This window comes from Marasmius oreades, chromosome 1 (assembly GCF_018924745.1).
Source record: "Marasmius oreades isolate 03SP1 chromosome 1, whole genome shotgun sequence".
NCBI classification, from domain to species: Eukaryota; Fungi; Basidiomycota; class Agaricomycetes; order Agaricales; family Marasmiaceae; genus Marasmius; species Marasmius oreades.
Window position 1 is genome coordinate 4,065,220 of NC_057323.1, and position 18,422 is coordinate 4,083,641.

General features: G+C 47.5%; 7 protein-coding genes across 7 annotated transcripts; 6 read left to right on the forward strand and 1 right to left on the reverse strand.

The window, feature by feature from the left end:
* Positions 1 to 94: 94 nt before the first annotated feature.
* E1B28_001469 (uncharacterized protein) lies at positions 95 to 1,924 on the forward strand (the record flags this gene model as incomplete). The annotated part of the gene is made up of 1 exon (XM_043147404.1): positions 95 to 1,924. The coding sequence occupies one exon, from the start codon at positions 95 to 97 to the stop codon at positions 1,922 to 1,924; it is 1,830 nt and encodes a 609-aa protein (XP_043016113.1).
* Positions 1,925 to 2,170: 246 nt separating this feature from the next.
* E1B28_001470 (uncharacterized protein) lies at positions 2,171 to 5,289 on the forward strand. The gene is made up of 13 exons (XM_043147405.1): positions 2,171 to 2,363; positions 2,418 to 2,506; positions 2,557 to 2,653; positions 2,705 to 2,974; positions 3,041 to 3,166; positions 3,220 to 3,517; positions 3,576 to 3,802; positions 3,856 to 3,963; positions 4,019 to 4,147; positions 4,194 to 4,300; positions 4,355 to 4,610; positions 4,661 to 4,832; positions 4,891 to 5,289. The coding sequence occupies exons 1-13, from the start codon at positions 2,178 to 2,180 to the stop codon at positions 5,238 to 5,240; spliced, it is 2,415 nt and encodes an 804-aa protein (XP_043016114.1). The 5' UTR covers positions 2,171 to 2,177; the 3' UTR covers positions 5,241 to 5,289.
* E1B28_001471 (uncharacterized protein) lies at positions 5,278 to 8,122 on the reverse strand. The gene is made up of 7 exons (XM_043147406.1): positions 7,976 to 8,122; positions 7,813 to 7,919; positions 7,603 to 7,757; positions 7,101 to 7,547; positions 6,585 to 7,046; positions 6,059 to 6,529; positions 5,278 to 5,990 (listed from the first exon to the last, which is right to left on the reverse strand). The coding sequence occupies exons 1-7, from the start codon at positions 8,086 to 8,088 to the stop codon at positions 5,715 to 5,717; spliced, it is 2,031 nt and encodes a 676-aa protein (XP_043016115.1). The 5' UTR covers positions 8,089 to 8,122; the 3' UTR covers positions 5,278 to 5,714.
* Positions 8,123 to 8,297: 175 nt separating this feature from the next.
* E1B28_001472 (uncharacterized protein) lies at positions 8,298 to 10,554 on the forward strand (the record flags this gene model as incomplete). The annotated part of the gene is made up of 12 exons (XM_043147407.1): positions 8,298 to 8,404; positions 8,460 to 8,859; positions 8,918 to 8,967; positions 9,021 to 9,105; positions 9,157 to 9,199; positions 9,257 to 9,379; positions 9,432 to 9,500; positions 9,551 to 9,558; positions 9,621 to 9,738; positions 9,792 to 9,852; positions 9,903 to 9,975; positions 10,036 to 10,554. The coding sequence occupies exons 2-12, from the start codon at positions 8,770 to 8,772 to the stop codon at positions 10,552 to 10,554; spliced, it is 1,239 nt and encodes a 412-aa protein (XP_043016116.1). The 5' UTR covers positions 8,298 to 8,404; positions 8,460 to 8,769.
* Positions 10,555 to 11,167: 613 nt separating this feature from the next.
* E1B28_001473 (uncharacterized protein) lies at positions 11,168 to 12,036 on the forward strand (the record flags this gene model as incomplete). The annotated part of the gene is made up of 3 exons (XM_043147408.1): positions 11,168 to 11,237; positions 11,291 to 11,550; positions 11,620 to 12,036. 3 exons carry the CDS (start codon positions 11,168 to 11,170, stop codon positions 12,034 to 12,036), a joined length of 747 nt encoding a protein of 248 aa, XP_043016117.1.
* Positions 12,037 to 12,606: 570 nt separating this feature from the next.
* Positions 12,607 to 15,832, forward strand: E1B28_001474 (uncharacterized protein; the record flags this gene model as incomplete). The annotated part of the gene is made up of 8 exons (XM_043147409.1): positions 12,607 to 13,058; positions 13,120 to 13,447; positions 13,631 to 13,863; positions 13,926 to 14,157; positions 14,214 to 14,344; positions 14,397 to 14,499; positions 14,549 to 14,677; positions 14,729 to 15,832. 8 exons carry the CDS (start codon positions 12,607 to 12,609, stop codon positions 15,830 to 15,832), a joined length of 2,712 nt encoding a protein of 903 aa, XP_043016118.1.
* A 188-nt stretch (positions 15,833 to 16,020) lies between these two features.
* Positions 16,021 to 18,284, forward strand: E1B28_001475 (uncharacterized protein; the record flags this gene model as incomplete). Its single annotated transcript, XM_043147410.1, has 6 exons — positions 16,021 to 16,041; positions 16,098 to 16,199; positions 16,257 to 16,425; positions 16,484 to 17,156; positions 17,216 to 17,885; positions 17,946 to 18,284. The coding sequence occupies 6 exons, from the start codon at positions 16,021 to 16,023 to the stop codon at positions 18,282 to 18,284; spliced, it is 1,974 nt and encodes a 657-aa protein (XP_043016119.1).
* Between the last annotated feature and the right edge of the window lie 138 nt (positions 18,285 to 18,422).

Below are 18,422 nucleotides of genomic sequence, written 5' to 3' on the forward strand. Positions count from 1 at the left end.
GAACCGCTCGCCTCGGTACTTCCTGAACTCTTTCTGCGAAAATCTTCTCCTTCAAGTGGTTTGTCTTGTCCAATCGAATGTAATAGTACTTGTCATGGATTCCCAAAACTCTATATCAGAACGCCATGGAAGACGACGTCCGCCATCTGTCTTCGATGCTCTGATGTCTCTCTCCCCACCCTCGCCCATCCTGAGCGCGTATTCCCCGACGACATGCTCTTCTGAGGAAGTTCCAGTGCTGCTTTTTAGTTCATCGCCTTCCGACTGGGACATAATGGACGCCGACAACTCGAACTATCGCTCAAGCATACAAAGCCTGAGTATCCCGTGTAGTGGAAGCACTGATACCATAGGGACCATTGGAACCGTTGGGACATTTGGACAGTCTCAAAGGGGATCCTCAGCTCAAAGTAAAAGAACTTCGGCGCTCTGTTTAGACATCAAGGACGACGTTACCGGTACTGGTACAGACGACGAAGAATCACCAGAGGAAGATCTCAAGATGCGCGAAATTCTCTATGGTTACGAAGGACACGCTACTCAAGGATCGTCATCAAGCTTGACCCCCCACAACTCTCAAAACATGAACGAACCTCACACCACCTCAGTGTTCTCGGAATCGTGCACAACTTACGTGTCTCCACCTTCACCTTCCCCATCTGTCTACTCAACTCTATCGTGCTCCTCGGCGCCTGATTCTCGCCTCAGATCACAGGTTCTGCTTGAAACGCGCCCAATCAGCTACTCTGACTATGCCGGTGTTCTTCACTCATCTACTTCCGCTATCCTACCCCTAGAATCTTGTACCTCCGCCATCAGGACATCTACTTTTTCCAATCGAACTGTAGCCAGCACTCCCAGCACGCCTTCCTTTCAAGCATCTGAACACAGTGACACATTAGGTCAACCTTCAAGGCAGCTTCCGAAGAGTCTCGACTGGCTTAGAGATATTGTGGTTGAAATGCTGATAGACCAAGAGGGATTCCGCTCAGTAGCTCCCAGATTCAGATTCGCAGGATATTCCAACAATTCACATCCTTTGGGAGACGGTCTACCGAGAGAAGTGCCGGGGGGCATTGCCGAGTTTGTACCCGTATCACGACAGACATTCGATTTTCATTACGCGCCGTTTGAAGGGCAGCCGGTACTCAGGCGTTTAACTACAAACGGGGAAGCGCGAGATTACATTTCTCGACAGGCCACATTGAGCATTAAATCCAACGGTGTCTACACCGTCAACGGTTCTGAACCTTCGGCATTCCTTACTCCCCAGGGCAAAAAGGCGAGTCGCGGTCGAGATGGGGGGGATACCAAACTGCGTTGGAAACTTGACTACTTTGTCGATGATAAGCGAGGAGTAAGGGCGCTGGAAGGAGAAAAGACTTTCACGCCGCTCATGTTCTTCTGTTCTCCGCTCTTACTTCATCCTTTACGAGGCAAAAAAATCAGGTTTATGCATGTTGTCAAGAAGAGTGTGGTTATGAAGCTGGTCGCAGAAAGGATGGAACTTCCCAATCTTTTATCTTCTCCCAGGTTATCGCCAAGTCTTCCCAACCCTTCTCTACACCATCAGAAGGAAACTGACAATACGGCCAACAATGACACTGCTGCTCATGATTGCAAAGCCGATCAACATCCATTCCACCCTCGTATACCTTTCGCTCAAATGCTCATCAATGACGAGTTGAAGCCTTCTCGGTTTCGCAGGCGTAGGGCTTCTTCTGGCGGAGAAGATACATCACGCTTCGAGAGTCAGGGACAGTTCAAATTAAGGCCTGTCTCTGGTGGCGGTCTAAAGCAGTATCAGCACATATTGCCTCCTTCCAAACTATCGGAAATGTTGGATGACATGGAAAATACAGTGCCAGTCGAAAACATGCACGGTTTAACACCTCCACTTCGCAACTTCCGCAAACGCATCTAGGCAATAGGCGACGTACTTTAAAGTCTGTTCATCAGTTCCATTGTAATGTAGTTATTGGGAGTAGTCTCCACATACGGAAACGATTGACAATTTGAGCGACTTATTGCGACTTCAGGAACCATTTCAAGTGGTCCACGTCTCGACACTAATAATAATAATAATAACTGATAGGTATGTAGAGGAAATCTTGAATGATCATGAAAAATCAGACAGCGAAGAGTCAGACCGAGTCACATGCCATTTCAGGTATTTCATGGTTCTTCTGACTGTAGTCTACAGATCATCACTTTCTTTTCCTTTCGTCTATCGTTCAGCTGTATCACTCTGGAATACTAGAAAAATGTCCTCGGTATCAACTCAGCAACCTCAATGGTCAACGCCCGTGCCTATACAACCAGAGCCTGTCCTCAAAGTTTACAACTCATTAACCCGAACGAAGGTCAGTCAAGCACTCTGAAACCTAATTCATCCTCTTAGCCTTGGATCGAAACAGACTGAATTTGTTCCCCTCAATGGTCGGCTCGTAAAATGGTATAACTGTGGACCAACAGTCTACGACGCTTCTCATATGGGCCACGCCCGGTATGCTCGACTCCACTTGTACGAGACGCAAACCGACCTTCAATTTATAGCAACTATGTTACACAAGATATCATACGGCGGATAATGTCTGATTATTTTGGATACGATGTTCATTTTGTTATGAATATCACGGACATCGATGATAAGGTGTGTCTGCTGCACTCGATATCCGTCTGGAGTTTCCCTAACTTCTTTTAGATAATAAAACGCGCTCGGCAGACCCACCTTCTAGAGACATTCCGGAAAGACACCACCGCATTGACAGAGAACCTATTCTCGCAGGTCCAGGCTGCGTGGCATAACTTTATTAGAAGCGAGATTGCAAATGGACTGGCAGAAGAAGAGCGACCGTCGGATGGAACCCAAGGCGAGGATTGGTCAAAGATTGTTGAACTATATCAAAATAAGGCATGGAGGCAAGCTTGTGTACGACGAGATGAAAGGTTTGACATGAACTTTTCTTCAGCGGTACGTCCTCAATCCTCGCTCGTGAACACCTCTCTCTGAACGAACGAGTGAATCTTTTGGAATCAGAACCGTGCATTTATAGCTCTGAAGGGTGCTCAATCTCAACTCGAGAGTGGTCAGACAGATGAAGGCGTCGCTCACAGGCTGATTGACGAATCAAACGATATCTTGGCTGTATTCCTCGATGAGCAGGTGAGCAGTCTGACGTGGATAGAGGGATTTATGATTAAACCGTGCCTTAACAGTACAAAGCCACCGTCACGGATCCTTCTCTTTCCCGGAATCTGGCGTCATATTGGGAAAGACGATTCTTTGATGATATGGAACGCTTGGGAGTCCGAGAGCCAGATACTCTTACACGTGTTACTGAATACGTCCCCGAAATTGTTGCCTTCATCGAGCAAATTATGAAAAATGGCTACGGATACGAAGCCGAAGGAAGTGTTTATTTTGACACCAGGACCTTCGACAATGCCGCTATTCATGACTATGCCAAGCTTGAGCCATGGAGCAAGGGCAACAGAGAACTAAAGGCCACAGAAGGTAAGCATATCCGTCCATTCTGGTGTGTTCTTTTTGTCATCCTTTTTCCCTTTCGTAGGATCTTCGTCGAAGTCAACGCGCCGATCGACATCGGACTTTGCTCTTTGGAAGGCATCGAAACCGGGCGAACCTTCTTGGCCTTCGCCGTGGGGTCCTGGGCGTCCGGGTTGGCATATCGAATGCTCAGTGATGGCGAGTGCCATCTTTGGCGACAATATGGACATCCATTCCGGCGGAATAGACCTTGCTTTCCCTCACCATGATAATGAAATGGCTCAATCGGAAGTATGTCTGCCCATTCATCGTCACCTCTACTTGCTAATGGATTAAATTCACAGGCCTATCATGAATGCCCCGCCTGGGTCAACTACTTCTTGCACACTGGACATCTTCATATCGAAGGGCTCAAGATGAGTAAATCCCTCAAAAACTTTATCACGATTGACGTACGAGTATCTCATCCCTCAACAACACGATACTGATCCTCTCATTCTTTTATAGGAAATATTGCAACGATACACCGCTCGTCAGCTGCGCCTGGCTTTCCTCACACAGCTTTGGAATGCTAAAGTAGACTTCTCTGAATCCCTCATGGCTGGCGAAGTCAAGAACCTCGAAACCACGCTCAATGTGGGTATCCCTACCTCGTTTTAGGTGAATACTAAATATTCCAAAGAACTTTTTCACTACAGTGAAGGCTTTGGTTAGCCAAGCGCGTGCCAACGGATCGGTATCTGATGGGTACCACCACTACGAACTGCCTGAAAGCCAGCTCGCCGCGCGGTAAAAATTCCTGACTATCATAAACATTCCACCGTGCTGACCTCAGTGCCATAGATTCCATGAGACCCAGTCTGCTTTCAGATCTGCTTTGTGCGACTCCTTCAACACTCCCGATGCCCTCGATGCCATACGAGATATCGTTTCGAGGACAAACACCTATATCAACTTCCGAGGAAAAAATATGAATATTGGCGTGGTAGAAAACATTGCTCGGTGGACTGGCGCGATGTTGCGCATGTTTGGCTTGGGCGAGGGGGAGAGCTACGAAATAGGTTGGGGTCAAGAAAGGAAGGCAGGCGAAACCGTTAACGTGAGGAGGACTCTCTGAACGGTCGTATATAATCCTGAAAACTTCTTTAGCAAGAAGAGGTCCTGATGCCTTACCTTCGAGTGTTGTCCTCGTTCCGAGACGGTGTACGCAAGATTGCGATGGCTAAGGGCGATTCAGCCTTGAAGGATATTCTTTCACTTTGCGACAAATTGAGAGACAACGAACTGGTGCCTCTGGGAGTTGCGTTGGATGACCAGGAAGGTCTCTTAATTTCTCTTTGTTTGCTAGTCGTTGAGTTGATGCTCATTGCCTCCTCTAGATGGTCAAGCCCTTGTAAAGTTGGAGGATCCCGCAGAGTTAATACGGGTGCGCGACGAGAAGAAGGCTCAAGCACAAGCAAAGGCTGCCAAGAAAGCTGCCGCTGCAGAGGTTGAACACCAGAAGCGTTTACAGAGGCTAGAGAAAGGTCGTGTTCCTCCAGAACAGCTATTCAAACCGCCAAACGTCACGGAAGGCACATACGGTTCTTGGGATGAAGTCGGAATACCTCTTACAGACGGTGAGGGCAAGGAATTGAGCAAGAATCAGGCTAAAAAGGTGCAGAAATGTTATGCGGACCAAAGGAGATTACACGAGGAGTTTTTGGCGCATAGAAATGAGTTGGAGTAATCATTTAGCGGATATCACATTATATAACAATGCCCACCTAGTATTACATGAAAGGTTCATTTGGAAGTCAGCTACGATTTCTGGTACGTATGTCGTATTAATAAGGGGGAGAGGAACCCCAATGTGAGGAAGTAGAGGACATCGAAGAAGGTTATTGACTACATATCTTTTCGTTAGGTACACCTTGATCCGAGCCCATCACCAACTCTTTCCTTTTTCACGCAAGGAGACCCCGGCTCCCATTTTGAAACGAGAGCAGTATTCGAGCGATGAAATAGCCTTTTTTTGTGACTAGGACCAATTTCGACACGTAGATTGTTCATGGTAATTGGAGATCGTTAAGTATATGGAATCAGTCAGCATTTATATTCTATCAACGTTCTGTTTGACGGCGCCACTGGCGCGTTCCGCTGTTATATCGATCCGTTCATCCAGGTTCGGACCGAAACATTACTACCTCAGATTTGAATCTGACTACCGTCCCTGAGCTACCCACCGTATTCTCTGTTCCACAAGTTTCTTGTTTCGCAATAGGCAATAGTCTCCCCATGAATTAGCATTCCGCCAACGCTCTCCGGGAGCCCATAACACTCTTGTCAACAGCGGCGAACGCCTCGCATCAAGGAAAGGTAGGCATTTTGCTCGTTCCCATGTTTCGGTTTGGATTGTGTATCGGGGTTCAAGAGGGGATTCGATGGGATTCTCAGGGAAATCAAGGTCGATTAAGTGTGTGCACGATTCCACCGGAACCTGAAGTGTAAAGAGTAGATTACATTCAGGATTACTCGATGCTTTCCTAGTCAACAAAGCAAACTCACATAGTGTGATGGTTCTTCCATATTCAGGTCATTGAGTCCTTCAGGCTGAATCCTCGTTTGTGGTCTCGGCCACCATCGTGTTGGAGGAGCACCGCTTGGTTCCGGGAAATGCCCCGGAAGTAAGCCATGGAAATCGTGTTGAATGAATTCAACCTTGACACCATTCGGAACAAGGAAGTGTCCTGGAAATCTATACCATTCTTTTCCAATGCATACCGTCAAATTGAATTCCTTTATGGGTGCGAGATCGACGACGTAGTCCTCAGGGCGATGGCTGAGCGTCGAGGGTAGCGGTGGAAGAAGGCCAGTGGTATTAAGGAGCCAGGGAAGCTCGGTGGATTCCAAGTGATGGAAGATAGAAAGTGGAGTATGGTAGTAGTTCCAGTTGGCTAGAATTCTAGAAACAGAGATGACCGACGTCGTAATCAACACAGATGCCGTGAAAGTGCTGAAAATCGTCGTGCGTGAGGCCTGCAGATTCAGAAAGAGTCAACTTGGTCCATATATCGATTAGATCACGACCCACCCGATAGGGAGACTTGGTCACTTGAATAAAGACAGTCTCCATCCATCCACGAATGAGATAGAGAGTCACGGCGGCATTGAAGGCCAGCAGGGGGTATGCTGGGAACATGAACCTTTCCTCCTTATGCGCCTGGATAGTCAATATCCAAAGCCAGACGTAAAAGGGTGTCAACCGCAATCCCAGCACCACGAACGGCGAACTTTCATTCGCCAGAACCTTGACAACGCCTAGCCTCCCTCTATCAGCGAGATATGTGATCGCTAAAGCAGGCAGAGCAAACAGTGCGAATGGAAGGACAACATTGAAGTTTAACATTAGATTAAGGATATAGAAACTCGGCGGGGCAGTTCCGTAGAGGTCAGGACCGCGACCTGAGGTAGAGAAGATGTTGTAATCGATTATGTTATATGGAACAACTGTAAATTTTCCATAAGCCAAAGTATCAATCCCAACAACGGGTATCTTGAAAAGTTAGTTAGCCCGAGGAAACATCGTAGAGAAAAAACTAGAGCGTACGAAGATCAAAGCTGCAAGCAAACCAGCACCGAAAAGGCGTTTCCACCGAGAAAGCATCCATGTGCTTCGAGAAGCAGGGAAGACTTGATCTCCGCTAAGAACAAAAAGCTCTTCAAGCACAAAAGGGAGTGCCAATGCCAAGGCAAAAGGCCATCCTACAATAGCTCCTGTTGCGAAGAATATGGTGGCAAAGAGAGAACGTTGATTGTTGCGAATGCTTGCCGGTTCAATTGCGTATGCGGAAGCCAAGGTCGTGGTGTACATGGCAAAAGAAGAGGGTAAGAACGCTGATGAGGCATTCCACATACCGGCGTTGAAAAGCAGGATGAAGAATAGATACCTTCCAACACGGTGGTTGACTTTTTCATATACTTTACGATAGAAGAAACATTCCGTTAAGGTGCAGATCAACGCTAGAAACATCCTGACCGCAAAAAATGCGACTCTCTGACGAGAGGTTAGCTTCTTTGTATGAAATAGAACAAAAGGAAGGTTGATTCACTTTTTGGTTGCTCGAGAGAAAACGGGCTACTTGGGTAGGAAGATAGTGCAAGAGGATATATGCCCAGCTACGAATGGCGTATTTCGGAGAGACTTCCCATGTTTGAAAGCCATGACCCTGGTCTAGAAGATGAAGAGGTTCCCAGAAGTTATAGACTATATACACTCGGAGTCAGATTGCAAAGTAAAAGAGAGAAGGCAAGTCGCGGACCTTCATCGCAGTCATCAATGTTGGAGTACATGGCACCCGTTACACGCATGAGAATGAGGATCCGAAACGCGATGCTAAAACTAGGACTCCATGGAGGCTTTGCAGTCCTGTTAGAGCAGGTGAATAAGAAAGGGTTCCAAAGAGGCCAAGGTTGCTCAAGAACCTTCGAACTTTATCCTGCAGGATGCCAGAATGTACGTCGACTCTTGGTTTAGATTTCTGCTTATCCTCTTGCTGCGGGCGACGAAAACGAATCGTCTGGATTCCCGACGACATGGTGAATCGGGTCAAAATCGGGTAAGGCAAAGAAGCACGTGCCGCTGTCAGTCACCGACGTACTTCGACCACGCGATCGTGATCCCGAATCTCGAGAGGTTAACGGAGCCGACCACTCTAAACGACAAGACAGATTTCGAGGCAGAAGTCTGCGATTCCCGGATTCCCTAGGATTTCCAGCTAGTGGCAACCCGGTCAATATTACACGTAACAGCCGATGATCAACGTTTGCACTGTTCAAGTGACCCTGACAATATTTTCATACCTTTCACTCGAGCTCACTCATTCGACACGAAGATCGGTAGAGAGATCAAGGGTAAGAAATTCTTGGGAATCCCCGTGCGCAGGGACCAAACAAGGGCGAACAATAGGGGATTCAATATGCGGTTGGAGGGAGCTTAAATTTTTAGTCGGCCAATTGAGCTTCTTCCAGAGTTTCGCGCATGCCAGCTACAAGTAAACCGCACCGTGTCTCGCTTCCTCCTTCCTCCACCTCTTCCATCTCCTCATTCGTTCTTCTCCCTCGTTTTTGCCCTCAATGCCGCAGGATACACCAGAAACTGCAGACCATTTCATCTATGTAACCCAGGTCTACTTCTGTGGTACGTGCTTGTCGTCGTTTCCGCCTCGCGCTCATCGCTAAGTCCCTCACCAAAGCAATGTGTAAGTACTTCTCGCAGTATGTTCATCGTTGCCTTACCATCCATTCGCGCGTTAGACGCGGTTGTCATTTGGGATTGGCTCGTCAGTCTTCCTAGGGAATGGCGATTCGTGAGTTTTGATTTCATCGGTTATCAACTCCCATCATCCAAGTTGATTGTTTCTCGAGGTTTGGAAAACACACTGGACACCAGTAAAGGTCGCGTATCTCTTCTGCAGGTAAGGTGTCCACCTATTGCCTATATGTGCTCATCTCAACCGTCATCTGCTAGATATTGGGTCATTGCCGTCGTTCCCTACCTGCTCTACTGCTTCGTTGCAAACCATTCCATGGAAACCTGTGAGAAAATTTACAGGGTAGGTGACTGTCCGGCGCATAGTATCCTCACTTTGACCTTTGTATTATAGTTTCCGGTTGCCCTGGCCATGTGGAACCAAGTTGGCTCCGAGTGTGAGTTCATTTAGTCTGTCAAGCCTCAAAGTCTGAGAATAACGCGCATATATGTAGCCGTGCTCCTCATTCGAACATATGCCTTCTTCAACAGGAACATCTATATCCTCTGTTTCCTTATCTTTGCACTCAGCGGAGTTGTGGCATATCAAATCTATGTAGACGCCACCCAGATGTTGCGTACGTATTGAATTCCTTCAGTCATTTCCATTCTTAGTTCACTTCATACCAGTTCTACCGTTCATCAAGGAGAGAGGGCCGTGCTTTCCCATGTCAAAGCCACATGCAGCACATCTACTCGGTAAGTTCTCCTGTTTGCCAACTATAGCACAGATCTAACTGCATTTATAGGTTTTTTTGTACGACTTTCTCCAAGTCCTATTTCGCACCAAACAACTCTAAACGACTTTCGCTTACTTAGATTGCTCCACTCCTTTTCGATACGCTCGTTACTTCCATGACTGTCATCAAAGCTTTCTCTCTTCGAAGGTGTAATGGTGGTCCCAATAGCAGGCTGATTCAAACGTTCTTACGTGAAGGTACGGCTACGCGAAAGCCTCGCCAATAATTTGCTTGTCTAACAAGTCTCCAGGAGTCTTTTACTACATACTGATCTCCATCGCCAACCTGATCAATGGAATCTTTTATCTTCAGTGAGTAATCGCATCTTTTTACCGTCTGTGTGCTCATAAGCTACGGCAAGACCTCGTCAAGTAATGTCAGCCATTAATATCCCTCTCAGCGTCATGATGGCACCTCTTCTCGCCTGTCGCCTGGTCAGTTAATCTCGAGTCAATCACCACTCTACAGCCTTGACCCTAGCATTGTCTCCCTAGATTCTTGACCTCCGCGAGCGTGGATCTGAGACGGTCTCTCATTCTGACGGTACCGGTATTGCCGCGTTCACGACCAAATCGGTTCCTCAGACTCATTGTTCTCCGTTCACGCCCCAACATCGTTCCAAATGTGTTGGATATGGGTACGGCGCCCGCCACACTCGAGCTCTCGATTCCAACATCGTGCTGAGTACCCTTGGTACTGCCGATCATATGGACTTCAGCATGGAGCAAGACGTCTGTGATATCGAACATGGTAGCTTCGGACTGGGAGAACTTGGAAGTCTGAGCACTGCGATTGGAGGAGACGACGGCGAACCATTGCCAATACTGGATAAAAGTAACCTGGATGATGACTGCGACAGCGAACCCGATACGCCGACCCCCTCTACCCGTAGTCCCGCCTCTGGATTCAGGACCCTTGAGATGGGATTCCGTCCTGGAAGGGCGCCCAGTACGTCTGAACGTGGTGTGGGCGGGATTAGAGTGGACGTTGAAAAGGCTACCGCCACCATGTAAACATTCCAACGCCCGGTTCTACCTTCAAGATGCGTCCGTCTCCTTGTTTCTTCACCTTCCCTACGTTCGAAACGCCAACGACTCCTGATACAAAATAATAATAAAACAAACTATAAAGCAAGAATAGAACCTTTCAGACGGTCAACGAATACCAATTTCTTGTTACTTATGTTCGTATAATTCCCTGCATCTCAGTTGTATTTCTATCACACGGTTACCCATCTCGCCCAACTTGAACACCATTTTTTTCTCCTCTTCGTTTCTTGCATACAAAAGTATTATTTTCCTTTCGTCTTGAGACCTTCCCGTTGTCTCCAACAGCTCGCGCCCTGTCTCAACATTCCCCTGCATCCACCTTCTCTCATTCACACTCGTGTTTTCTGGTCACAAATGTAGTTTGTAATACTTACGTCAAAAGCAAAACCTTTGGGGCCACCCAAACGGAATTGAAGCTGCTTGTCCAAACTGGCTCGAAAAGTGGTCATGGGCTTATCGACCTCAACCGCAGTAACCGTGGTTACACGGCAATCTATACTTGACCACCATATGTACCTCTGTTTCTATCTGTTCTAACTTCTGATCGACCTGGTGATTTGCTCTTTTCCGTTGACCAATGGCCCCGAAGATCACCTCACTGAACGAGTTCCTAGTCGAATTGCCCGCAGAAGTTGTTCTTCACATTTGTGAGTAGTCGACAGAACGCTGCGACTTCATTCCTAATCATGTTCATAACCAGTTACATACCTCGACCTTCCGGATCTTGCTTTGCTTTCCAAGATTTCTCCTCGCTTGGCTTCCATAGCTTCAGACCCTGCGTTACACAAGACTCGCCTACGAATCATTGCACCCTCTCGTGTTCAACATTCATTATTCGCTCAGGGACCTCAGGGAATTACTTTGCGACCCACCATCCCCGATCTAGTGCGTCGCGGCGTTGTGAGAGGTCTGGGGATCGAGAGGAGGTGGAGGGATGGATCGTATTTCTATTCTCAGCGGGTGAGCACTCCACAGACTTGACTTCCTTCCCGAACATGGCACTGATTAACGTTATTCATGTACTTACAGTCGATAGTTTTATACGAAGCGAGTATCAAGCTCTCCCGTAGGCATGCAGGACACGCGGTTTCCACGGTCTTGCGAGAGAGACAACGTCATTTGGCTCAAGCCATGGCTTCTTCCAATCTAAATGTCATCCAAATTAGAACGTTGCAAGCTACACATGGTCATGTCCTTCCCGATGTAGAGTTTTCGTCCACTCAGATATCGAGATTGCTTCTCCCCGTGATGCACAAACTCAAGTGGTCATTCCAAAGGGACAGACTGGCGAGGGTCATTAGGGAGAAGGGTCAAGTATCGGGAGAGGTGGCGAAATGGATCAATGAGAAAGGTAAGGGTATCTTGCAAGAAGGGGAAAGGGTTAGGTTAGCGTTGTGCCCAGATATGAGGAGGAAGGTAGGAATTTTCGAGAGTTTGAGGAGATGAACGGTTGGAATTGTCGGTTTTGGTCTTTTCAAGTCGTTTTCTCCACCACATGTCTGTGGACAACTGCCAGTCTTTGCTGCACTTTTTCATTCACTTCCATAGCCACGATTCACGACTTGTTACGAATTATAGGACTTTGTGTTGTGTAGAGTACTTAGAAGCGTTACAATCTACAATACTCTACGGTCATTTGGCTGGGAAAGTGCATGATTCCCGCGGTCGTCTTGTACTTGAACTCCTTGGTAACGATCGATTCGATTCGCTCCGCTTCGAGATGAAGCAAAACACGAGAACTCGGGTTCTCATTGAAGTTTGCGTGGATTCGGTAGAGTCTGCGCTCAAGTCAGTTACCGATCTCATGATTACAATATTTCCAGCTGCTGATTTCCATGTTCAACCGGATTTAGTGCTGCACGAGGTGGGGCAGGTCGGCTAGAGTTGTGCGCCAACTTGGGTCTTGGAGGAGGAACTACACCAAGCCTCGGACTACTGAGATCAGTGCAGCGGGTTCTTGTGAATAACAATCTAGCTATACCGATCATGGTTAGTGTATGATAGTCCAAAATCGGAATGCTCATTGATTGGGAACAGGTGATGGTAAGGCCGCGGGTTGGGGACTTCGTGTACACAGACTCTGAGATCGAGGTCATGATCGAAGATATCTCCATCTTCAAGGAGAACGGGGCGCATGGAATAGTTTTTGGCGTGTTGACTGCAGATGGGAGAGTAGATAGCGGACGGACAAGGAGGTCAGTAATTTGCGGGAGTCCCGCAACAAACGCAAATGATACATATCGAATTATAGGCTCGTTGAGGCAAGCTTACAACTTGAAGGTGTGCACGGTTTCAAGAGGAAAGAGTCTTATTCTGATCTTTCAAGTTTGTTTCCACCGAGCGTTTGATATGACCAGAGATCCAGGTGAAGGTATGGTGTGCTCTAGAGGCGAATGGTTCAAGTCTGAGCTTCTAGTAGCATTCAAAGACGTTGCAAGCATTGGTGGAATTACGCGAATCTTGACAAGGTATGTACGTTGCACACCTGTTAACCCCACCGCGTGAGTTCAGTAACTATTCCGGTATCAGTGGGCAAAAGAGTACCGTGCTTGACTCCCTGGATATCGTCAAGAGTCTTTTGGCCAGTCAGAGCTCCGGTGACAACAGAGCACCATCAATTCTCCCTGGGTCCGGAATTAATGCAACGACCGTTGAAAGAGTGGTTGCCGAACTCGAGACCCCAGAAATTCACTTGAGCGGAGGAAGATGGGTCCAAGGTCAGATGCAATTCCGACGAGAAGGGATGGGGATGGGAATAGGTGATAATAATGACTGGAGTATCTGGATGACTAGCGAAGCTGCCATTAAAGAAGTCCGGAATAAGGTAGACACGATGAATGCGGCACCAACGGCCCAGGTATACCACTGTTGACGCGGTCGGTTCGCGTCTGTTTGGTCACCTGACTTTTGATTACCATATTGGTCGATTTCGTAAAGTGAATGTACCAAATTGTCCGACCATCCCTCAAAGTGCATAATCTCGAAGCAAGAGTCATCCTGCCGCCCTTTTTGTTTCATAAAACGATCAAAGAACAAGTAGCCAAATTTGAGCAGGAAGGATATGGGAAAACGCGAACTTGCGGCATTAGGGATTGGAAACGGTGCTCCTGATGTCGAGGGCCTTCGGTCAAGGCGTAAATTAGACCATGCGCCATCGTCTTCAGATGTTGAAATGGAGAGTGCAGAAACAAGTGGGCAGGGGGGAAAGTGCAAGGAAGAAGTCAGGGTACAAGGACTCAAGTTATGGCAAATAGTCAAGGACGCTACCAAGGAGTGCGTGTGCAAGAATCCCGCTTGTTTGGCAACTCACTCTTACATGCCTTCACTCATTATAGCGGGCGCTCTCTTACTACACAGTTCCTCAAACAACCACATCGACGGACGTATCCCGACTATTATGTGCTTATCAAACATCCAATCGCTCTGGAAGATGTCAAGAAGAAACTCGATTCTCGGTCATATCCTGCTCTTGAAGCTGTCAAACAGGATTTAGATCTATGTTTCACCAATGCAAAAGCATATAATCGGAAAGACAGTGAGATTTACCAGGACGCAAAGGACCTTCTAGTGAGTTTTCGGTTGGCATTTCTAAGAACGGCCCACAAAAACGTTCCTTTGGCTAGAAATTGACGAACAAGACATACCACAAAATGTTGCCGTCAGAGGAAGAAGGAGAAGGGAAGCACAAACCCCCTAGCTTGAATCGTCTCATCAAGTCCAGACTTCAAAAGCTTGTCGACAAAACAGACGACGAGTACTCGCCTTTTTTCTTTATTGAATCCGGCATTCGTTGACTATTTAAATAGCGGGCGAAGTATATCCTACGAATTCATGGAACTTCCCTCAAGAAAGGACTGGCCGATATACTACAAGGAAATAAAGAAACCTCAATGTCTCAACTTTATTATGGTAAGAAGCTTTCATCTTCTTTTCCAACTTGGTTTTAAAAGATTTTCAGAAACGTATCAAGCACAAAGAATACGCAAGCTCAAGCCAATTTGCTGAAGATGTGGAGTTGGTTTTCGCGAATGCACTACACTTCAATCAAGAGGGTACTGTCATCTGGGAGGATGCACGAACTCTACGTGTAGGTACTCAATCTACTGGCCATCGCTACTGCCCGCCTACCAAACTATAGGATTATTTTAGAACGTTGATGGCGGACATGCCTCCCCCATTCGATCTGTTACAATATTCGAGACCTACAAACAAGATTAAAATCAAGATGCCTGCAGCGGCTCAAGCCTCCACCGCGTCTGGTTCAACCACACAACCTATTGCTGCAACGACATCCACGACGCTTCGTCTACCTGCTTCTTCACCTACACAGGCCGAGTCGAGTCAGAGCTCCTCAGCAAAGCTAGAAAAACAGGAATCCCTGCCCGCGCCCATACCGACACCGACGCTCCCTGTTGCTCCAAATAATGCAGTAAAGGTTCCAAAAGACCCGCCAGCATCAGCACAACCACCAGCACCGATGCCGAAATTGCTACAAAAATCTGCACCGAAGCAAGCTCCCAAACCAAACCCCGCTCAGTCTAGTCTCGTATCCACAACCGTGACCCCTGCACCACCGCTGATGACTACGCCCGTCTCGATAGCCCAGCCCTTCCTTCAGCTGCGGCCATCGCCTGCACCAGCACCTCCCCCTTCAGAAAAATCAAACCCTCCACCAATGACTTCACCAGTTGGTCATGTTCACACCACTCCCACCGCTCCCAGTACTCCGGTACCACCACCGGTACCTCAACACCGCCTGAAGTGCGTTAAGTTCAGAACTGAACCACGGGGGAGGTGGATCAATCTTGATCACAGAGATGGTGTAGCAAGTTGGGCTATGAGACTCGATAAGTCTGAACAGAGCTTGTATTTCCATGAAATTTCCTTTTTTGAAGAAGTCGAAGAAGAAGAAGAAAGTGGGGGGGAAGAAGAGAATGAGGAAGAGGATGTTGACATGGAAATAGATAGCTCCCCTAAACAAGGTAAAAAGAAGAAACGAGGGCGTGGGCGGCCGAAAGCCACTCGATCCATTACCAAAACTGCTACCAAGGCTGGTCCAGTACAGAAGAAGAAGAAGGCAAGTAAAGGGGAGACACAAGTGAAGCTGAATGGTACTGTTGTGGATCAGAAGGCGGAAGACATTGGACGGTGGACTGTAGATCTAGTTATCGGGCCCAACACACTAGAAGTCGGAGAGAAAGGCGGCGTGGTTTGGAGAATTTACGCTGAAAGACTGGGGTAAACCTGCGAACTGTTTGTTGTTCCGTACCTGCATACTATACTACTCTATTCTTATGTTGAAGTCATTGCTACTCTCGGACCGGGTTACTTATGTGACCTAGAGTACGCTGATGAGCGCAAATTAAATTTGTCGCGTTTGTTCACTGGCACGGTCCACCAGTGGCACCACTGGCCCTCCTTTGTTCTATCATGCCTTTTCCTCGATGCAGAGTGCGTTATCTAACTCTACCTGCCGTCTGTTTTTCTGATCCAACAGGTCCCCGTAGTATTATGATGATGCTGGCGGACCGATTCGTGGAGGTTGCAAAAGCCAAAGATGTAGATTCGCCCACCCCGACAGCAGTGATTGGGAACGAGCTCCTAAACCAGTGAGTCTCCATTTCCTTCTTTATTTGTGCATCCTGTCAATCAAAGGGTTTTTTCAGAATCGGACAAATTATCACGGTTCTTTACATGGGCGTCGTAACTCGGATACAGAGAGCACCAATACCAATGTCGCTGACCGAATTGCGAGTTCAACGTGGTCCCTACCCTCTTCACCACCGAAAAGGAAAGTCAGTGAAGATCGCGGCAATGATTCCTGGGCCAATATAAGTGAGTCCTTTCACTATCATTCAATCTATATCGGACTTTTCTTGATCCGCTCTTATAGTCGACAGCGCTTGCGGCCCTCCAGAATCTGGTGATGGTAAACGCACGGCCGCAATGGACCGCAATGATCTGAACCATTCAAACAGTGTTTGGGGGAGTTCTAAGAAGGTCATCCAGGCTCCGAGCAGTTCGAATTCTTGGGGAGCTGAGGGAAGTTCGTGGGGTAACTCTGATAATAGTACATGGGGAGATACTCCAGCAACATGGGACAAAAATGTCGCAGCGGCATGGGGTACTCTGGACAGCGACAGCAACAAAGACTCTGGAAAACCATCGGAGAAACAGAAGGGAAAACAACCTCAAGCGTCAACATCTTCTTGGGGAACGATCGAGGGTAAAAAGACACTGGTCGCGACACCTGCGCCTGCTTCATCCAGAACAAGTATCGAACGGACCACGCCTGTAGTACCTCCCATCCCCACCAACCTCCCGAAACCATCTGCTTGGTCGCCGATTGAGCCTTCGTCATCCGCGACCTCTCACAAGGCATATTCGAATTCCCCTACCATCCCTCAACATGCTCCATTTTCCATTCGGATGTCTACAAAACCATCTGAACGTCTTACTTTGAAGGCAGCGGAAAAGACTCGTGAAGCGTCGCCTGTGTTCAGCGAACGGTCACTGAGCTCTGCAACTGTCGACAAACAACGATCACATTACAGGAAAGCTATAGAGTGAGTGCCTACATTTCTCTATTCTCCGTTGGCATCCGCCCTAATAACGATCACCGCAGGAAAATGGTCACAATTTCCCTCCTGAAGCAACAGCTGGAGAAATCTCAGCAGAAACTCCTTCGATGGAAAGAAATACAGAAATCGCGGCGCTTTGCGAGAGTACGGGTCGGAGGCGCCAAGAAACTGGACGATACGCGTCGCTTTTTAACCAAGGATTGTCAAGGAATTCATACACGAATTGAACGCGAGGAGAAATCCCTATACGATATACCTGACTTTTTTGCATCTACCAAGTTAGATATCACGGGTTTCAATGAGAAGACGGCACAGTATCTTGCAGAGGTAGAAGAGTGGATCTCTGACATGGAGAAAGGAGGGGAAACAGCAAAAGCGGAAGAGAAACAAGGGGGAGATAATCAAACCTCTGAGGAGCCTGAACTTAGTCCTATGCTGAGAAAATGGGCCGAGCTGAAGGACAAGGTGAAGAGCCTAGAGGAAAAGCTGGATGACATTGCGGCGGAGATTGAGGACTACCGCAATTTCGACGTTAACGAAGAAGCAAATATCATCGTACAGGACATGCTTCGGTCGAAGGCGGAAGTGGTTCAGCCTCAAATTCAAGAACAACAGGCAATTCTTCTCGAACTGAAGGCAAAGCTCCAGAGTCGACAGGAACTCTTACAAACGATGCAGGAGAGACACAAAGAGAATCTGAACACCAAAGCCGAAGTTCGTGGTTTTCATCTATTACTTTTGATTGACAGAGCGCTGATGTTTGAGCCGTTCCAGATTGAGAAAACGTTGGCTACATTTGCTGAATTGGGAGAGATGCGCAGGACCAGGATCCTTAGTCTGAGGAGAGAGATCATCAATCTCCATAACCTCAAACCGATATCATATCGCGAACACCTCAGTCCTCAGATCAAGGATTTCGTGGACACCATAGTCAATGAGCAAGTTATTCCTGCGTTCAATGCCCTCGCTGTTCAGTGCCACAAAGCAGCGGAACAATCCCATGTATTGGCTGCTACGAAAATTGACGAGACCCTCCGTCCCATAGAGGCATTCATTACTGGGATACAAGCTGACGCAGCTCGTGAAGCCAATCTTGTCAGAAGCCGCTATTGACCGGGGCAGCTGATAATTCTGGAACTTTACTTCTTTACTTCTTGCAATTTCTTGTCAGTGTAGCTATTAAGCAGAACATGTAGCATACCAATCCAGTATCCATACCCATATCATAATCATCTACCAGTCCATAAGTAG